This window comes from Melanaphis sacchari, unplaced genomic scaffold (genome assembly GCF_002803265.2).
Source record: "Melanaphis sacchari strain LSU unplaced genomic scaffold, SCAv2.0 Contig134_pilon_pilon, whole genome shotgun sequence".
In the NCBI taxonomy this organism is placed as follows: Eukaryota; Metazoa; Arthropoda; class Insecta; order Hemiptera; family Aphididae; genus Melanaphis; species Melanaphis sacchari.
The window spans coordinates 1,052,970-1,075,339 of NW_020270560.1; the positions used below are offsets into that span (position 1 = coordinate 1,052,970).

Here is a 22,370-nt window from a genome sequence, read left to right on the forward strand (position 1 = left end):
GTGTGTGTGTGTGTGTGTGTGTGTGTGTGTGTGTGTGTGTGTGTGTGAGAGAGAGAGAGAGAGTTTTCGTGTTATTTTGCATAGGACATTTAATCATTCAGACCCCCAATGAAGATAAGCGTGTGCAGCGTATATATAGATATTGTCTATAGCTTTGACAAATGACCGTTTTCAAACACTCGGCCGAACTACAGCTACAATAATTATAGAGAGCGAGAGCAGACGATAATATTCTACATAACACCAAGTGTGTAGTGCGTATACACACGTGATGATTAAACTATCACTATATATTCAATTTTAATATTATAATACAGATGTACAGTGCCAGACCACTGGACCACCAATGATCGCTAGAAAAACAAAAACTGACAAAATTTGCATACGAATGGTAATTTTAAAAATGTTTTTCGCTTTAAAAAATAAAAAATAAAAACATTACATTTGGTTAAATCGTGGCTGATTTCTGATAGAACAACTTTCAGGCTGCAGTAAACATAATAATTATGTATTGATAAAAGTATAAAATGTAACTGATAATTTTATAGGTAAGTACACAACGAAGATTCAAATTATACCTACACTTTTTTGATAGACACTCAGTTTTTTCCTAATAAAACAAATAAAAGATTACCACCAATTAGCGCGAGATTTGCTCGATTTATGATAAATAACCATAACATTTTTTAAACAGTGCACTTAATGTTTTATTTTACACTTGGTAGTTGTTATGGACATGGCTGAACTATGTATAACTAATTGTAAAATATAAATACGCCGTGCATTCGTCCAGTGACGTCTTTATGAGGGGGGTGAGAAAAATCGCCCTCCTCGTGAAGTGGACTAACTCAGATACATAATAATTTGTCAATTTAAATTAAATTTCTTAAATTTTTTTTTTTATATCAATTGAGTCCGGATATATTTTTATAAGAAATACGTACTCAATATAAAATATATAAATACATTTTTAAATGTTAATATATATTCATGTTCAGAAGTCAATTAGAACTATGGAAGACTAAATAGACCACACAAAAGAATGAAGGTACCTAATTTAACACTAACCTAATTATTTTGTGTTTTTATAAACAATTAACATTTTCATTCAATTTTGTTCGAATAGGATTAAATACTCCAAATGAAGTGTTTTCTGCTTTTGATCAGTATATTGAAAAATTTTTCCCTTTTATAAGAAAACTATTAGTCTTCTGCCTTAGGTACAGTTCCTATCAGCGTTGTATTGCAGAACGTTGTTTTTCCTCTCTTATAAGATTATGTACAAATTTACATTTAACTAACGAATACAAACATTTTAAATATTTTTTTTTAAACATAACTTTTTTTATTTTTAGTATGTTTGAATATAGTCAAATGTAGCTTTATTCATTTTACTTGGCGTTGCGTTTTTATTTTATTTTACTATAAGTGCTATTTTTTTGCTAATACTTGATAGTTGCTTAATACAACTGTAAAACATTTTTACTATCTTATATTAAATTTATAATTTAGACATAATTGTATGATTAAATACAGTATTTATAAAATTAATAAATATACTATTATTGCACTTAACAACAAATGTACGAGTAATAACAATAATTCACAATATTAAATAATATGATTTTACTTTAATTTAAAAGTATGCTTTTTCTTTATTTTGATTATAGTATAGGTTGAAAACTTAAATAAGAAATTAAATGAGCCAAGATTAACAAGTTTATCGCTTTTACATATTTACAGGCAGATTGCATTAAATAGAGAAAAAATTATAGGCCGTTTTACTAAGAACAAAAGATGTAAAGATTTTGTTACAGCCTCTAAAATATCCAAACTTTCTTCAACCAAAAACGCATAGGTAGTACCATTGATTCTACAATCAATGCCCAATGGTAGTATAAATTAAATAATAATATGTATAAAATGTATTATTTTATAATTTTGAACAAAATTAAATTGTTACTAATTAATTTATTAATTTACTCTAATATATTATTAACATATCGTATTATATACCTATAATATTATAACCTTTTAGTTTCTTTATATAAATAAATCAAAGATTTCAAATAGTAAGTAGTTATACAAATAAATCAAAGACTTAAAATAGTAAGTAGGTACAGTAATATTTTACAAAAATAAATATTATTGTTTAATGCACACTTTTAAATTTCATACTTCACACTTCACTTTTCGTAGTCTGTATACAGAGTGTGTCGTACTAATGTACTATACACAATTTTAGTAGCTGTTTTGTTGTATAAATCAATAAAATAAATTTGTATAATATGAGGACTATGATGATTCGTTTTTAATAATGTAACATTTCAGAGACACAAATATTTTGTAGAGGAGACTAGTTCTAAACACAAAAAAATGATAAAAACGTTCTACACTCTATACCTGAATCCCGTGTAAATTAATATTGATTTTGAATTTACGTAAATCGTAATAATTTTATACCATTATTATTTATTAGTTATGACCATGACCCCTAGATTTCCTCCTTCCCCTTACGAACACTCTCGATTATTTGATAGTACAGGTTATAGTGCATAATACATAATAATAATAAAATTAAGAGTTTATACCTTCATTAGGAACATATTGGGCCATTGGAAAATCGATAAATTCCCTGTTAGCCGTTTACTAATACCTAAGTTAACGTAGCAGTGGTCGGAGACAACGACTCCGCACTCTGCTGTAGTAATAATGAATAGTTTTAGACTAGTTTTTTCCCATAGATTTCGCGTATTTTTTTTTTCTCATAACATAAATTACAAGGTATCAATAGTCAATATTAATAAAAAAGAAACTGAATAATAACTAATAAAATAGCTTTTATTATAGTACACTTTACGTATAATAGTATTGAGTTATCAATTTATCATGCTTAAGAAATCAGCGATCTCGATTAAGGTTCTATAACTAATATAAAATATTAATTATTAATTTATTTTACCTTTAGAGTTGGCATTTATCTAAAATATAGTAAGTTATTATTTTTTTAAATGATTAAGTATTAAATAATTTAATAAATATTATAATTTATTGTTGATAGAGAGAGACATATACTTAAATATTTTAATTTAATTTTAAATATTAACTGATATTATGATAATTGCAGTACAATAATTATTGCCTATTATTATTCCAGGTGCCCTTGACATTTTTTAAACGAGTGATCCATTTAATGTAAAACTTTTTGAAAATAATTTTTTTCACATAATTTTAAGTCAATAAAAACAATATTTTTCTAAAAAAATAATTTAACCGTATTTCATTTTTTAGATGTTTATTTTTTTAAATGATAACATACATTTTTAATTCCTTAATTAATAGCAGAATATTTTTAAGAGTAATTTAATACATAGATATTATACACGAAGTGAAGTGATACAGAGGTACCCCATAATGTGTTGGTTTACTACTCTGCTCATCTAAACTTTAAACACATGAGTTATAAATCATAACTATAACTATATGTCTATACACAATTTTACGATATTATTTTTCTTCATGGCGTTATAGCAGGATATAGAATGACAGTAATGACACATATGAATACTTACGCGTTTACATTGTTTCCATGTTTATAATTCATTATTACCCAAATAAGTCAATTTATTAAACTGAGTCTTTTACAAATATATGATTTTTTTTTATGAAAATTAAATATTTAGGTATTCATATTTTATATTTCCACCAATATTATCTATTATGTATATAGTATTTGATAAATAACAATAATTTATTAAAATATACCTTAGTACCACAGTCGTAACTGAGTCAGTATGTACTACACAAAAATACTTTTAAAAAACAAAAGATATTTAAAAACAAATTCACGGTCAGGTCTTGAAGTCACAAAGCCGGTTTGCTACAATAGTGCAAACCAGTCAGACTTAAAAATTCAATAACTGAATAATAACAAAAATAATTGTAAAGACTTTAATGGTTTGAGTAGTCAGAAGAGAGGGCCATGTCGTCCTGAACTAAAAGTAATTTAAACAAATACAATTCACTGAACAGAGAGTTTAAATGTTAAGTTAAAAGTTTTGAAATATTTGTACCAATTTTATTTTATTAAGCCGTAAATGTTCAAAGTATTTTACATACATATTTGCATTGGAAATTATTGTTAATACATAAACAATGTGAAATGTAAAGGGTTTGAGAACATAATAACACCTAACCTCTAAGAATTCTCTGCGATTTGTTCACCTCCAAAAATATTGGTCTAGTTGCGCCCAGTTAGAAATAACGACTTGCGTAGACATAAAAATATTTGTTCGATGTTTGTAGTTTGTACGTCATTACGGCCAATATATAAATATATAAATAATTACGACCGTAATTACGGTTCTACTGTATTCAATTAATAAGTGCAGATTACTAATTTATTATATTTTTGATTTTTATAATAATCGTAAAAGTAAACGCAACTCTTCAGGTGTTGATGGTGTTGACGTTGTAGAAATATTATAGAAAACGTTTTAACCATTTAAGACGCGAATTGTTGAAATATATGTAACAGGAACATATGCGTGACGTGAACGGTGTCGAACTAGTAGCTGCCGCCGCCGCCGCCGATACCGACAACGACAAAACTGAGAAACGAGAGCGACTAGTTCATGCGACCCTGGTACCGCGGGACTCAATTTCACCATCGACGAAGCACTTTTCTGTCTGTTTCGGCTATTCGATGAATTCAATTTTTTTTAGCCTGACTCTGCTCTCTCAGGCTGATCAATTCAGACATTCCCGCCAACTTTATTACATATAACAATTATTAATTTTAGTTGTAATAATATTGTACTTAATAATATTTATAACATTAATACGTATTATCACTATAATCAAATAAAATAATTGATTAAGAGGACGCCACACTATAGTCATTTTCGGCGGTAAGAACTTGTCCACGGACAACAAACAAAACGGCATCAGAAAGTGGTTTTAGAGTAAAATTACCTGTTATGAAATTTGTAGAGAACAATATTTAAGAGGGTACCTCATTGGTTTTTTTTTTTTTTTTGAAATTTTAAGCATTAAAAAAGTTAGAGTTGTTTATAAAATGTAAAAAAAAGATTTTTGTGCCTTTAATTGTTTAATTACGATCTGTGTATTTCGATTAATTCAAAACCCCAATGAGGTTCTCTCCAAGATATTGTTCTCTATAAAATTCATTATAGGTGTTTTTACTCTTAAATTATTACTCTTTTTGTTTTACGTATACATGTTTACATCGTTTGATTTAATTTTTATGGCTATCGTGTGCTGCCACCTACTTGGCGTTTTGACGGTAGCCACGATTTACCCCCACAACACCAAGAGTGATTTTCAACCACGACTGAAACGCGAGCTCATGGGTCGGTTATCACTCGGCACCGACAAACGCTTCTGATAATAGATCATGACGATTATATACATTTATAGACTTATAGTAAATATTATTAAATATTAATGTGAATTATTATTAACCATAATATAGAAATAACAATATAGAAATGACAATTATTTTTAATCAGGAAATCGACATTGGCATTCAATCACCGACCGACTAGATAACTTATTTGATTTGTGTTTAATCATTTTTATAATAAAATTTAGGTACTACAGACATTCTAACATTTTCAAACGGTAGATAGGTACCTCAAAGTATATTATAATATTGTGTCTAGTAATAATTCAAATACCTACACATATAAAAAAAAATCCATATTCCTCTACAGAATACATGTTACAAATTATGGTGATATATTAGTGTGTTACTGTGTTACAGTGTAATGTAAAAGAAAATCTTGTATCAATAGATAAAAATTATTATTAAAAAAAATTATTATTCAACATAATTAATCTATAAAAATGAATTGAAACAATTATTACTACAAGTATAACAATTATGATAAATCAAAAAAAAATTTAGTTATAATCCTACTTTTTAATAATTACTTATTGTAAATTAGGATAGAATAAGTCACAATATAATAAAACCGATAATGATTACCGATTTTTTTTAATGTACTTAATTAGTGTTGATACTCAATATTTTATTTTATTTATATTATCCATTTAAAATCGGTTATGATTTCATACTTTATGATATGATTTGACTTTGTAGTGTATCTACATACTTAATACGTATCATTTGATATTTATAAATTTCAAGTCGTATTTTAAGTACCTATATCAATTATTATTATGTAATTTTATTTTCTAGTTACGTGAGTTTTACAACATGATAGGTATAAAAATATTATTTCAGAAACTTAAAATATATTCTGTATTATTTAATCACATAATCCTTATTTATAAAAGAATGTTGGTTAAGTCAGGAAACTTAATGTAAATAATGCAAAATAAATATTAAATAGTCTATTTGCTTTGTTGGAACACTAGCATACACTACACACATTTGCATATTTGATTGACTCTTTAGTCTCTCGCATTGAAATTGTTAATCCAAAAAAAAAAATTAAACATTATTTTTATTTGTTACATACTTACATGTAAACTACTATTTATTATATTTTATTCCAATTTTAAAAACATATTTAACACAAAATTAATATACAATTATTAGTAAAACACTAACACGAACTGAACAAACCCACATTATAAATTATGTATTACTAAGTTTAAATAGAAGATTCAATAGTAAATATTAAAGAAAATTAAGTCAGAATTGGTACTTTAAAATACAAAATTGACACTATTGATTGTTCAACAATTAATTGTAACATTAATTAATTATTTATCGAATTAATTATAATGCACATAATACTCATGGCAAAAAATCAAAACAAACTATTATAAAAATGAGTGTTTTTTCAACTTGAAAATTAGATATTCGTAGCTTATAAGTTATGGTTACCATAATATTTACTACCATTACTACCAATGTCAAATATACTATAATATTTAAATATAAAATACCTACTTTTTAGATTAACTTGTGTACTACATACTGTATAATGTTTCTATCATACATTACAAAAATATTTTTCAGATTTCAATACATACAAATCAAAATCTTGATGAGTAGTTTATGAGTCATAAGTATTTTAATTTTATGTAATCGGAGTAGTAAACCAATATTTTACAGAATATCTAACTATACCTCATCACTCCACTATTACCTAAACTTTCAATACTTAAAATGTATTTGCTACTCATCCCAATTTCAATTTTTATGTATCGTAATGCTCTGAAAAATATTCTGCTTCAGTATATGAAATTTAAAAAAAATATATATTGCCTTCTAAAAAAGTAAAATCTTACAAAATTATAACGGTACCTATAAAATATGTTATTTTATTTCAACTGGAAATTATGTAAAAAAACATTAATACATTTTAAAATAATGAGTATTGTTTGATAAAAAAATCTTTCTGTTTATAAATTATTATACTTATTATAATGTCTCATGTATGTATAGATTTTCTATCAATTCAAATTGATTAAGTTTTGCCTCAACAATAGTTTTGACTAATACTGGAAAATTTTTATCTTTGACTACCCCTCCCTTAACCATGCAAAATACTAAATAGATTTACTACCCTGTCACAAAAGATATTAAGATTGAACTACTTACAAAGATTTAAGCCTTTTTTACTATAAAAGGTATCTTTAGACATAAAAAATAAACACGTTCATCTCTGAATAAATAGTCCTTAAATCCTATTTTAACTGATCATCGAATTCCGTTTATGATTAATCAAATAGCACTATAGCAGATATAAGGAAACATTTTATACACTACCACTATATGTATAATATAATTATAGTTATAACTATTAACTTATAACACTGATAACTCATATAAGGTAAAATTCGTAAATTTGAATTATATTACGAATTCGTTATTGTTATATGATAAAGTCTTCATGTTTTAATTTAAACTTAACATTATTCTAATTTTATTTCATAATATATGATATTTTATAATTGTCAAGTTAGTAGATAGATTTATTTTTGGCGATGCATGTTACATTTCTTAAATAATTCAGAGCAATATTAGTCGCATTAACTATTGTTTATGTCGTAAATATTAAATATAAACAATATAGCCTATAAATACAACAATATTTCTAGACAAATTATCGTTGCAATGTGTAAATTATTATTTATTGTGACATTTATGTACCTACCTATACAAGATTATAAGGCTATAGTATATAGTGTAATATATTAAAAGTAATAACTTCTAATAATGTGGTGTGGACTGCGGAGCAAGTTGATCTAATACATTTTTCTTTTGTAATTGTTAGTTATAACTTTATAAGTACGCACTAATGCATTTAGGACCGATTTTCAATCAAACTGCTATGTATAATATATATCTAAGTTATTAGTATGTGTTATAAAAATCTTGGTAGATAATAGATACACTGTAGGTACATCTCAATTTTCCCGTAAGATATATTTCGATAAAAAATATAAGCTTATAATTGTTAAAAATAATACGATTTCACGTTTTCACCGGGGCACTCATCATCCAGCGATTATATATATTATATATAATTATATAAGATGTTTTAATAATTTAATTATAAATGAAATACCTATTCATATAATATATATGTATATTAAAGATAGAGTATTGGTACATCGTACATAAATATAATATTAACTAATAAGTGTCGAAAACAAAAAAACTTAAAATATATCAATAATAAAAGCTTCGGTCTACATAAGTATGTAAATAAATATGATATGCAGTGTATAATAGGTAACCAATGCTACAATGGTAAAAATAAAAAAATGGGTATTTATATATAATATCATCATAATATTATGATACAATAAGTATCTCGCTTGTATAGACCCCCATAACTTTATCAAAAACAAAAACGTATTTTTAATCTCCTATTAAAAAAAAAAAATGTAGTTGAAATATGCCAATTATATAATATACCATATCCCTCATTTTCGCAAGATTATTCCTTATTTTCATTATAAATAAAACTTAAAAGAACAACCCGGTGGCTAGACTATTGATTACAATTTTACAATCTTCAATACCTATTTAATTAACTATACGGCGTTGCCAATATCGACTCGACTACGCAATAATATAGCTATGTGCATGAACCAAATAAACAGAAAAAAATGAACATTAATATTAAATTATTTTGGCTGATTGAAATATGGATGTAAGTATTTAATAAGAAGTTACTAATGCTACACATTTAATATTAATACACTATTAATCCTTAAAAAGTTTATCTGAAAATCTATAAAAATTAATTTTAAAACACAATAAAAAATGTCAAAAAATGCAAAATAAAAGTTTCAAACATGAATTCGTTGTTGCATTATTCAAACTTTCTATGAAGAAATTTACATTTTACAATAATTTAAAAGAAAAATGTATTTGGCTACAGCTTTATAGTAACAATAAAAATTTGCATTCTGTCACTAAATAAAATTGAACAATTGACTTATAAAATACCTACATCGTACAAACCAGGTTAGGATTCATATGAAAAATTTAATCAACAAAGAATTAAACATTAAAATTGTATTTTTTAATAAAGGGCATACAAGGATAAAATCTGTTTAAAAAAATTATAAATAAAAAAAATTTGATTTTATGAATTTATTTAAAATAAATAATATTTGTATAATTCTTTTATAAATCACTATATATTATTTTTTTTTTTTTTTTATTGGTCTTGAAAAATAATATTTCCGCTTCGACATCCATGGCCATTAGCGTTACAAGGAAAAAGAAAAGAATTAAATTAGTTATATACAATGAAACAATTAGCTCTTATAAATAGGTATGTACATGGTAAAGTTAGTGTAGTTATCTTATAATAATTTGTAAATTTGTGCTTTTTTGAAGAAGTCAATTGTGTTGGTTTCCTTTTCAGGATTGGGGCCTAGACTCTCTCCAACGTCATGGCTATATATTATTTATGTATTACTATGTATAAATTTATTTTTTTGAATTTTGTTAAATTTAATTATTCTTCTTCTACGTAACACATAATGAAGAATATACTTCCACATTTTTTTTCAATGGCAATTTATTTTCCGTTAACTCAATACAAACTATAAAGTGACACAAACGTATGTACTTGAACTACAGGGACAGTGAGAACGATTCATTCGTAAGATGCACCTGCACTCTGCAGGAATCCTAAGGGACAATAGAATCTATAGACCATCAGATTACTTGTGTATCGGACGTTCAAACAGAAATGTCCGTAGATAACAAAAACTTCAATTGTCGCTTATTTCATACAATTTATTGTGAAAAAATAAATAAATAACACTTTTAGTAAAATGTTTTTCAGTTAAATTTCTCAATTCTGTTTCAAAAGTCCTATATTAAAATTTAAAATATTAAATCAACTTTGTAGGAAGTATATTTTAAAATTTTAATCAGAATTTCGAACGTACATTAACTGTGCAGATACAATTAATAATGCTAATTATTAATTATTTGTAGCAAATTATTTTAATTAGTATATTGTCAGTAAGATATTAGCGTCTCTGTATTTTGCGTGTAGGTATCTATAACACAAAATTATAAATGCATAATATTTCATAAGTTTTGATGTTTTTTTCGATGACTGTGACAATAATAATTTATTTATCAAATGACAATTATGGATTTAATTTTTTTGACCGGCGGCCAACGACCGGTTGCAATTATATACTATTCGTCCCGTAAATTGCCTACACCATACTCCTTAAAAATTAAATGACTGTCGCGCACTATTCTTTTTTTACTACACCGCTTAAAACGTGTGCGACGATCGTAAGTAACAAGAAGAAGACGCAGTAAGCAGTATATTATTATTATTATTATTATTATTGTTCAGGTATTGTGTTTTCGTCGTCGTTCCGTCCCGAACACCTGTCGGCCGCGGTCGGTCGACGTCGCGACGGACTCTTAGAGGGCGGTGCTGAGGCGACGTTAAAGTCGTCGTGTCCACGGGGGCCATCGACGAAAGGATTTAAGGCCATGACTACTGCACGCTATTAATAATAAAATACACCCGTCGTAGTGCCTTGACCCAGCACATCGTTCGAAGGTCGCCACGGTGCCCACGACCTTAGTAGTATGTCCGTGATCTGTACACAACGATCTCTACAATAAATAATTGTCATAATAATAATAATAATAGTATGAACATCGCCGCCGCTAAAACGCTATTATCACCTATGTCGTCGTCGCTGTGGTAGTTATCACGGTTATCACCATAGAGACCCGATACGGTTGGATAAATCCTGCGGTTATCACGATCGTCGATTTTTTTTTTCCACTCTCGCTCGCTCACTCGCTCTCTCTCTAACCCGCTCAGTCACAGTGTTTTGAGGGCTTTTTTATTTTACTTTTACTCGCCGCCGTCCGCGTTGCGCCCCGCCGACTTCGAAACGCAAAAGTTTTTAACGACGTCCTCTCACGTCGACCACCAGACAGCAAGCGACTTCCGACGGATAACGATTTTCCGGTCAATCGGTCCGCGTCTACGGAGCTTGCAAGAACCGAGTGGAAAGAGACAGAGATAGTGCGTCCTCGCGAACTACTATCTCCGTCCCGTCGGCTGCTGCTGATATAGATTTTTATTATTATTTCGTCTATCTGGTTGCGATCACGTTATACACCGTTTCGACGATCAGCTGCGTATCTATCTTGTTCGCCGTTGCACGACCATTCCAGCTCCTGTCCGGCTCCATTTCAGCAGCATCCGGCCCGTCTGAATGCGCCGTTCGAGTGTTCCGGCGTCGTACTAACAACCATGTACTTACGTGCATCAACGTCGCTCTCACGTATCACCGCCATCGCCAACCGTAGTTCGCCGGCGGTTGTCAAACGTAGAGATTACAGCGACAACGTCGACAGTGCAAAGGTGAGGTGTTTACCGATGGATGTTCGAACATAACAGATAGTCTTGTAGTGTCTGTCATCAGTATCATTGCTATGCCCCTACTGTGTTTAATTGTCTCGTCCGTTGTCCCATTTATTTTATTAAACATAGGCAGTATTGCACAAGCAGATTTAATGTTTTATCGAATACACTTTTCATTTAAAATATCTTTTATCTTAACTACCTATATCTAAATTACAATTTGTGTTTTTCGCTTTATATATCTATCTGACATTTCAATGTTTTCAATATTAGATAATGATATATTTAAAAGTATATATCACTAGTTATGTTAAGTACTTAGGGAGATATTTTATAGAAATTATAAAATGTTATTATTTTTAAATTATTAAAAGCTGGGTTTTTTTTCATCATATTTTATCAATAATGATTAATACAATGAAACATTTGACTGATATTATATTTCAAATTCATTTAATTTTTATTTTTAACCTTCTATAATAAATAAAGAACAACATCATTACCTAAATATTGATAAGTCTTTTGACTAATTCATACACTTAAATGTTGTCTTTCTAGTCAGGTACTTATAAAGAAAAATATATTATCTCATTTAGATTGTTGGTGTTTATTTTTCATTGAATTCACAGAAAATAATTTTAATTGTTTTATTTTACAGAGAGGTCTCGTCGTTGGTGTTTACATTGACGATTCTGAAAATAACGTGAAACTCACACCAGCAGCTGACCAAATAAATCAAGAAAGTGGTGGCACAATTTTAAAAGCATTAAAAATGTAAGTATCTACATGGTATTAAAGTTAATTTAATAGCTTTAAGAGTGCTAAAAGTATTTTTTAATGTTTTAATCCATATAAAACTACAATTTATTTAATTATCTAAAATATATCATGTTATTTTATTTTATTATTTTAATTTTTTAATATTTTTAAGTTATAACTTATATTAACATCATTTCATTATACTATATTATCTATTTAAATACATATCATTAATTTTTAATAAACACTATAAAATTAATAATAATTTTAGGTCAATTATAAATTAATTACTATCATACCAAACTTATCATTTATCAAAAAATTGTTCACACCTACCTACAAATTGTAAAAAGTCAGAGTAAAAGTAAAACAAATTGTAAACCTTAATAATCAATTTATTGTTAAACTAAGATTTACTGTTTTTGTCAATATAAGCCAGTGGTCCTTGATTTCAACTACAGTGTAAACATTTTTTTAAAGCATTACAAAATATATAAAGGACAATTAGATATATTTAATTTTACTAACTAATTTTTAAAATATAATTTATCTTTGAATCAATTAAATATTAACAAAATAATGACAGCTCATACTGTTATTCAAATTCCTTAGTTAACAGAAATATAAATTTTATTTCTTTGAATAATTTCATTAAAAATATGTTTATAAATCAGAATTATATTCTTACTAATATTGTATAATAAAAGTCAATTTTATTTAAAAGTACTATAACTAATTAAATATATTTGTGTACATATTTTATACACAATTCATTATTGTTTTAATTTCCTATATTTCTATGTTTATGTAAATGTGTTACATATAGAAAAATAATTTAGGTACTTCACGTGTACTTAGATTATTGTTATAACTGATAATTTTTTATATTTATTTGACAATTTGTTTTAAGTTTGCTCCTCGTAAACTGAAATGATAAGAGATGATTATGTACTTATTAATGTGTCATAAGTATTAGGCATGAATAATAAATCATATTCCTTTTATTGTGGCATTAAAGATATCCTAACCTTCTAGATAAGCTTTTCTCCAATAGATATATTTTATAGATATTTCATTACTTTTCATTTTTAATTGGCTTTTTTTAGTTAATTATTTTCTATATTGCTGAAGCCATATTTACAGATTCTTATTATATACAAATTTGATAGATATTTTTCTTTCTTATTTTTTTTATTAATTTTTTTATTAGTGTTAAAAAAATTGTTATTTTTAATATTAATGTAAAATATTAGTTTATTATTTAAAGTAGTTTACAGATAATTCCTCTTTAAGATTTTGAATTTATGCCTGTATGATATATTAGTATTTAATATAACACATTATTTCTTATTGTTTCAGTTTGCGACATACTAAAATGTATTAAAATAAAATTAAAAACCATGTCTGAAATGACGGAGGAAGAGAACTCCGGATCACGTGCAATCAAACGTCAACATTTGGATTCCACTGATATTTCATTATCAAACTCTTCATCTGATTATTCTTGTCCTGTATGCTATGATATTATCCATGAAGCACATATTACCAAGTGTGGGCATTCATTTTGCTTTAGTTGTGTTTCTAAAAGTCTAGAAACAAATTCTTCTTGCCCAAAATGTGGCAACTTGTTATCAGGAGGCATTTGTGATATATTTCCTAACTTAGCACTTGATAAATTGGTAACAAAGTATAAACTAGTAAACCCAGGACGTAAATTAGAAAACTCTAGTAAACTAGGTTTAATTGCTGGATTACGAGGATTTGTCAATGCGGAATCTAAGAAATTGACATTATCTGATGTTGATGCAATGTTGGAACTTTTAACTCGACGTAAGCGTAAACTTGAAGCTGAGTCAGCTTTGGCTCAAAATCGGTTACTTTTTGAATTCCTTGAAAGGTTATTATGTGATAAAGAATCACAAATGCGCCGGATTGGAAGACAAGTGGAGTTAGTAAAAAAAGATGTAGCTTTTGTAAAAAAAATTTTGAAAGAATGGGAAGCTAAGAAACCAGTAGCTACTGATATAGAACACAATAATATCAATGAAAAATTTGATAGCACTCCTTCAATAAGTAGTGTAAATAATTGTATCCCAGGTAATATTCAACGTAGGCGTATGTGTTCACATTTTGATGATTTTGTTGATTGTTATTTTTCATTAAGAGCAAAAGAATTAGTATTTGGTAATAGACACTCAACAGAAGAAGATGGAAATATTAAAGAAAAAGATCATGAAAAGGGATTGGACGAGTTTCGAGAAAATCTAGTGAAATTTTCTAAGTTTAATGCCCTCAGACCTATAGCTACCCTAAATTATGGCACTGATATATTCAATAATTCAACTATAGTTTCAAGTATTGAATTCGATAAAGATGATGAATATTTCGCTATTGCTGGTGTAACTAAACGCATTAAAGTATTTGAATATGACTGTGTATTACGGGACAGTGTTGATATTCATTATCCTTGTGTAGAAATGATATCTGCATCTAAGATATCTTGTGTTAGTTGGAATTCTTACAGAAAAAACACTGTTGCCAGTAGTGATTATGAAGGGGCTGTATGTGTGTGGGATGCAGGTACAGGTCAACGTACCAGAATATTTCGAGAACATGAAAAACGATGTTGGAGTGTTGATTTTAATAAAGCTGATGCTGGATTAATGGCTTCTGGATCAGATGATGCACGTGTCAAACTTTGGACGCTTAATCAAGAACGGTCCGTTGCATGTCTTGAAGCAAAAGCCAATGTTTGTTGTGTCAAGTTCAATCCAATTGGTGCTTCTTACCTTGCATTTGGCTCTGCTGATCATTGTGTTCATTATTATGATTTACGACATGCTAAACGTGCTTTAGCTATATTCAAAGGGCACAAAAAAGCCGTGTCATATGTTAAGTTCTTAAATGGTAAGGAAATGGTTTCTGCATCAACTGATAGTCAGTTAAAACTATGGAATGTTAATGAAGCCCACGAAGGATGTGTTCGTTCTTTTATTGGTCATGTAAATGAAAAAAATTTTGTTGGCTTAGCTACCGATGGTGATTACATAGCTTGTGGGTCTGAAAATAATTCACTTTATATTTACTATAAGGGATTACAAAGAAAATTATTTACATTTAAATTTGAAGCAAATAACCCAATTTTGAGTGCATCAGAAGAAGAAAAAGATAGACGAAGAGATGATGACGTTAATGAATTTGTTTCGGCTGTTTGCTGGCGTCAAACATCCAACATACTCATGGCTGCTAATAGTCAAGGAATCATTAAAGTTCTTGAACTTAAATAATTCTATGAATCATTTCATTATCACCATAAAATTGTACATTTTTAAAAGTTAGTTAATTTTATTATTTATTTGTATGTAAAATTGTCTATTTATCTCATTTGTATGCAATATATTTTGGAATAGTGTGATATTTTGTGTTATATTATATGTACATCATTGACAAAGTGTATGTTTAAATATTTTTATGTTATATTGATAAATTTAGATATACCAATATTAAGTATCCGTGAATTTGTGTGCTTCCATAAGCCAAATGTCCAATGTCCTATATAGTATTTATATTATAGATAAATTTATATTTTTATGGTTATTATTATCATTATTATTATTACTATTAGCTGATTATAATTGTGTTGAAAATATTTTATGTAGATAAACAGTTTAATGTGAATGCAAATTTACTAGAAATATATTTATATAATTATATAATATGATTATAGTAATTTTTATAACTTTGTGGTTAATTTCTTATTTCCAGTCCATTTTAATACAATTTAGTTTAGTAATATAGTAATTTAATAAAATTATATTTTTCTAGAGGAAAAGAGTTTATGAAAAAAGGAAAATCTCGGTTATTTTTTAATTCTAATCTTAAGTATGGAACAATTGCTGTAGTGGGAATTGGTAAAGAAGAATTAGATGATAAAGAAAATGGTGATGGCATTAATGCTAAAAAAGAAAATATACGCATCGCAACAGCTAGTAATACAAAGACATAATTTATTTGTTAGTTTTAATTGTGTGTATACTGAAAAAATTATATTCTAGATGGTTGTCGTAGTCTTGTAGATTGTGGTATCAAAGATATATTTGTGTCCGCTATGGGTGATTCAGAAAGTGCTGCAGAAGGTTCTACTCTAGGAACTTGGAAATTTCAAGAATATAAAAACAAAAAAGACATAATTCCAAAAATATCGTTATTTGAAGATATGTCAAGGTTTGTATGTTTATGATATTAAAAATTCCATAACACCATATTTTTATGCTACTTAATATAAGTGAAAACCAGGGTTGGAACGTATATTACAGTACAGTATAAAACACGTATTATACGTACGTACTAAACAAATAAAACGTACAGTATAAAACAACTTAGTTTTATATGTTTTATACCGTATAAAATAATAAATAATAATAATTGTCAATTGATAATAAATTTGATATTGATAAGTGGTAATTAAAGGCATTATTATTTATATTATTTTAACAAAAAAGATATTTGTGATAATTTTTTATATTAATAAAAATATATATGTTTTTGTTATAACTTTAAACTTATAATTACAAAAAAAGAAATTAATCTTGTTTTTAATTTTATTCTAAATTTAAGGAAATTTAGTATATCTTAGTCCTTATTTAGTTTTATACGTTTTATACGCGTATATACCAACCCTGGTGAAAACATATATTGGAATTTTCTTTTTATGTAATAGTAGCGACGGATGGAGTCAGGGAATAATTAAATCCAATGCTCAAAATTGGTCAAGGAAGCTTACTGAATCTGCTCCTAACCATATGACTCCAATCATGTTCTCTAAAGTAATGTGTAATTATTTTTTCAAGTCATTTGTCCTGTATACAAGTTTTGCTAATAATTAATTATTATGTTTTTTTAGGAAGTTCAAGAAGTACTTGGAAAACATAATGTTAATGTAATAGTGCGGGACAAATGTTGGGCTGAAGAAAAAAAAATGGGAGGCCTGTTAAATGTGGCCAAAGGCAGTATACAACCTTTATCATTTTTGGAAATTAATTATTCGGGTGGACCCATTAACGACAGACCTATAGTTTTAGTTGGTAAGCTAATATAAATACTGAAGTTGTGCATAACGAAAAGAAACAAATATTTTTCTTATGTTTGACAGGCAAAGGTGTGACTTTTGACAGTGGAGGCATTTCAATCAAACCATCAGCAGCTATGGGTGAAATGCGAGCTGATATGATGGGTGCTGCAAATGTAGTAGCTGCCATCTCTGCAATAGCAGAACTAAAACTTCCAGTCAATGTAATTGGTAAGTAAATAATATATAAGTATTAATTTATAATAGTTAAATTAATTTTACGCAGTCTATATGTGTAAATTATTATTATGATAGTTTAGAGGAAAAAATATTAAACATATATGTAAATATGAAATACAGTTTGGTCCAATGTACCGATCAGATATCTGTAAATATTGTTCATTTATCTCAATTTATTCAATCTAAATTTCAATACTTTTAAAATTATATAATCTAATATAATAAATATAATCAAAATTAAAGTGGATACCCCAGTTAAAAAACAATAGAAATAAACATCTTTTACTAAATACTTCAACGAACGCCAAGATTCTTCATTGGAAAAAATTATAAATATATTAATATTGTTTTAATGTTTGGTTAACATACAATTCAAATTAATACATGAATACAAAATTAATTAACTAAACATGATAAGTAATTTAGAGATTTAAATAATTCAATACAAATTTTAAATTATATATTATTTTTCTTAATACTGTGAGTCATTTACTGAAGTTCCAAGTTAAAATGTTCAAATTTTAAAATCAAACCCATCTAGTTCATAAATTTTTAACCCTATACATTTTCAAATCAATCAAGCTCAAAATTGATTAACTAGATGTCCAGATCATGTAAAATTATACTTAATTGTCTTAACTTTTTGCTTTCAGACAATAAAGATTAAGAGATCAATAAATTAATAAAAGATCAAATTTCCAATGAAACACACTTATGATTTTATTAAAATTAAAATAATTATCTCTTGAAAAAATTGAGTCGTGTTAAGATTAACTCAAACCTAATTAAACAACAATGTAAGAGCTGTCAAAACCTATTACATTAGAGAGAATGCCATAATTTGTATATCAAATTTTTAGAAACTCCTTCCTTAGTTCAAGAAATAAAAATATATAACTATTTTCAAATTATAATAAATGTAAAATCTTTAAATGTGTTCTTTTTCTTAGGAAATTTTATTTTCCCAACTATAATCAAAATTTTCTTAATTTGTGTACACAACTATATAGTTTTAATTTTTTATATTTCTCTAGTTGAAACATATTATTTATTATTAACTGAAACTTGACTTGGTGGTGACTTGCATTTTTTTCCTTGATCTTATAAAATACTATTTTAACTAAAAATTTATGTCATGCTTCTCATACAGAATTTACAAATTTTATTTTGCATTTTTTATTTTTTTTATATTCTAGAACATTTTTTTGTAGTTTTGTACTTTGAGGAATGTTTAAAAAAATGTATGTATTCAAAAAATAATAATAATAATACAAACTGCAAGTTTACAGTTCTTTTATTAAAAATCATTAATTAAAATTTTACAATTTATATTTTAAAATACTCTGACATCCATTATTACACTCGTATCTGCAATAATAATTATTTTCGAATTAAGTTTTTTCATTTTTCAATTAATTTTATTGAAGTTTTTAGGAAATTTTTGCATTTTTTTTAGGATATTTTTGTGTACAAATTTAATTAATAACTAAATTAATTTATAGTTAATTAGAAATACTTATATAATATTATCACTTATAGCACCACTGCATGTAATAAAGATGGAAATGTTATGATATAGATACATAAAAGTTAATTGTCAAAAATATATCCAATCTAATGATACTAATCAGGGTTATATAATTTTTACCATAAATGCCAAATAAAAATATATTTTAAGAGTTTGTTTTAACTTTTAAACCATTGTCTATTATTATTAATTCGTACATGAAACATATAAATACAATAGAAATATCAAACGCTGATATCAATTTTCATTTAATATTATTCAAGTAATATAACCTAACAAGCACTAAATTTTTTAATAATGACTTTGGGCTTAAATATAGTGGTATTTAATTGCAAAAGGCCAATATGATACATGCCAGTTTTTCTTTGCTTAATTCATATCAAATAAATGATTATATAAATTAATTTGATTCCATTTTTGATTTAATGTTTGACAAGTATTTGACTATTAATTCTTCTAATCAAAATCACATTTTAGTACCTTTTTATCATTATCACTCAGCCAAATTTTAATTTTAATTTTAATAATATTCACAGTTGGTCTTCTCTATATTTTAATTTTTGACTATAATAACTTTAATAAATATCTCAACAATATTAATTGGATCATTATGAATACATTTTATAATAAAAAAATAAGTCTCTTAAACTTTATAAGTTAATTAATAAACTAAATTATTATCAAAACAATGTTTTACTAAATGTTTGAATAAAAACTAATAAAAGTTTATAAATAATCCCAAAAACTTTTGAAAATTCCCTAAAGATAAAATCAACATAATTTTTTACCAAATAACATACTATTACATTTGGAGGTAACTGATTAAATTTTATTATGGTTTGATTCATGTTCACAAGAAGGAAATAACAAATGAAAACAAATAATTCTACACCTAACCCAATCAAAGTTATTTTATCTTCCATTTCATTTAACATATTATTTATCAATGGTCTCTATTATATATTTATCCATTTTTAATGTCTATTATATATAAATGATTTAAAAATATATTCAAACATTAATTATATTAATGATTACAAGAAAATTTTAAATTATCAAAATGTTCATACATTTTCTTTACTAAATATAAAATCCAATCAGTTAAAATTATTTTAATGAGAACAGCAAACTAAGAATTAAATATCATATTAAAGGTCTTGGTATAACTTTATTTAGTGAAGTTAATGAACATATTGTACTCATTTGCATTAAAACAATATGAATGTTTAGTTTCTTAAATTATAAATCTATCAACCCTATTGTTTTAAAACTAAATAATGCTCATAGGCTCATTTATTAGCTGAATGCAGTTCAATAATATGAAGTCCTTACAAATCTGATCATATTGTACAAATTAAAAAATACAATACCATTTCTTTGTATGGTGGATCATAAATTAAAGAGGATTGCCACTTCTTCTAATATATTTGTTAAAGAACTAAATCTTCAATCTCCATAGACAGTTTAATAAATGATCTTTTCTTTTTTAATTATTAAATTAATTAATTAATTATCTTGAGATTTTAGCCAAAATATTTCTTAATATATCTGACCATACTCTCCGCTATATACCTATATTTTATGTAAAACCACAAAAACAAAATTATAATGTTTTTACCCATTTAAATAAGAGTTATATTAAATAGTAATTTCATAAAAGTTTAATTTTTTTTTTGATCCGCTAAAGAAGTTGAAATGTTCTAAGTTCTGATTTTATATTCTTTTATATTATTATTTTATAAAGCACCAAGATATTAGCTATCAATTATATAATCAAATCATATTTTTCTCACTTATTGTTCTGTCCTGTTTTTCTCACATGTTTTGATTACTTGTAAAATATTTATTTGTTTTTCTAATTATGGTACTCTTTGTCCATATAAAAAGTTATAACTTATTGTAAATTTTATAATATAAAACCATTATTGCTATTCATATTTTAGGTCTAACTCCATTATGTGAAAATATGCCTAGCAGTAGTGCAGTAAAGCCTGGAGATGTTATTGTTGCCATGAACGGGAAATCTATACAAGTAGACAATACAGATGCTGAAGGTAGACTAATACTTGCAGATGCTCTTTGTTATGCAGCTACATTTAGGCCAAAAATCACTATAGATCTTGCTACTTTAACAGGTAAAAAAATATAATTATTCCAAGTTACATGTAGTTGAGAATAATTACATCATAATAAGTACATAAAAAATATGCCTGTGGTGTTAAATAGGTGCTATGATGGTTGCAATTGGGGGAGCTGCTACTGGAGTATTTAGTTCATCTGACATACCGTGGGCTGCCATACAGTCAGCTGGCTTCTATACAGGTGACAGAATGTGGCGATTTCCTTTGTGGAACTATTATTCTTCATTATTAAAAGGTATTCTAATAGATATGATATAACTGCTAGTTAATAATACTAAGAAATTGTCACTAAACTAATTAACCTAGTACAGTATGTTGACTATATATATATGTGTTTTATTATTGTCTCCACAGGTTATTCTGGTTTTGATTTAGACAATATTGGGAAAGGAAAAGGTGGTGGTGCTTGTACAGCAGCAGCATTCTTAAAGGTATATGATCTTATATTAAAAAAATAAGTTTGATATATCTTAGAAATAAGGAACCATATCTATAAGTATGATGTATATTTTGCAGGAATTCGCTCCTCCAGGCGATTGGATTCATATGGACATCGCTGGAGTAATGAAATCAAATGGAGAAGATGGTTTATATATATCCAGTGGCATGTCTGGTAAACCAACCCGAGCATTAGTACAGTTCATTTCAAATTTCTCTCAAAAAAATTAACTTTGTATCCTACACTTATACTTTCTGCTGAAGTTATCACAATGGTTATAACAGTTTTTAGTTATATTTTGCAATAAAGCTAATTATTAAATTAC

General features: G+C 26.6%; 1 protein-coding gene across 3 annotated transcripts; it reads left to right on the forward strand.

Moving 5' to 3' along the window:
• The first annotated feature begins 11,227 nt into the window (after window positions 1–11,227).
• LOC112591416 (E3 ubiquitin-protein ligase COP1-like) lies at window positions 11,228–22,370 on the forward strand. 3 transcript variants are annotated; one of them, XM_025335229.1, is made up of 11 exons: window positions 11,228–11,870; window positions 12,529–12,644; window positions 16,455–16,618; window positions 16,685–16,853; window positions 17,353–17,455; window positions 17,533–17,713; window positions 17,782–17,928; window positions 21,409–21,600; window positions 21,692–21,841; window positions 21,961–22,037; window positions 22,123–22,275. In XM_025335229.1, the coding sequence occupies exons 1-11, from the start codon at window positions 11,760–11,762 to the stop codon at window positions 22,273–22,275; spliced, it is 1,563 nt and encodes a 520-aa protein (XP_025191014.1). In that variant the 5' UTR covers window positions 11,228–11,759. The 3 variants fall into 3 exon arrangements, with proteins under 3 accessions (XP_025191014.1, XP_025191013.1, XP_025191012.1); XM_025335228.1 differs by having other exon boundaries at window positions 11,231–11,870; window positions 17,350–17,455; window positions 22,123–22,370; XM_025335227.1 differs by lacking the exons at window positions 11,228–11,870; window positions 16,455–16,618; window positions 16,685–16,853; ... (5 more) ...; window positions 21,961–22,037; window positions 22,123–22,275 and adding an exon at window positions 13,989–15,977 and having other exon boundaries at window positions 12,556–12,644.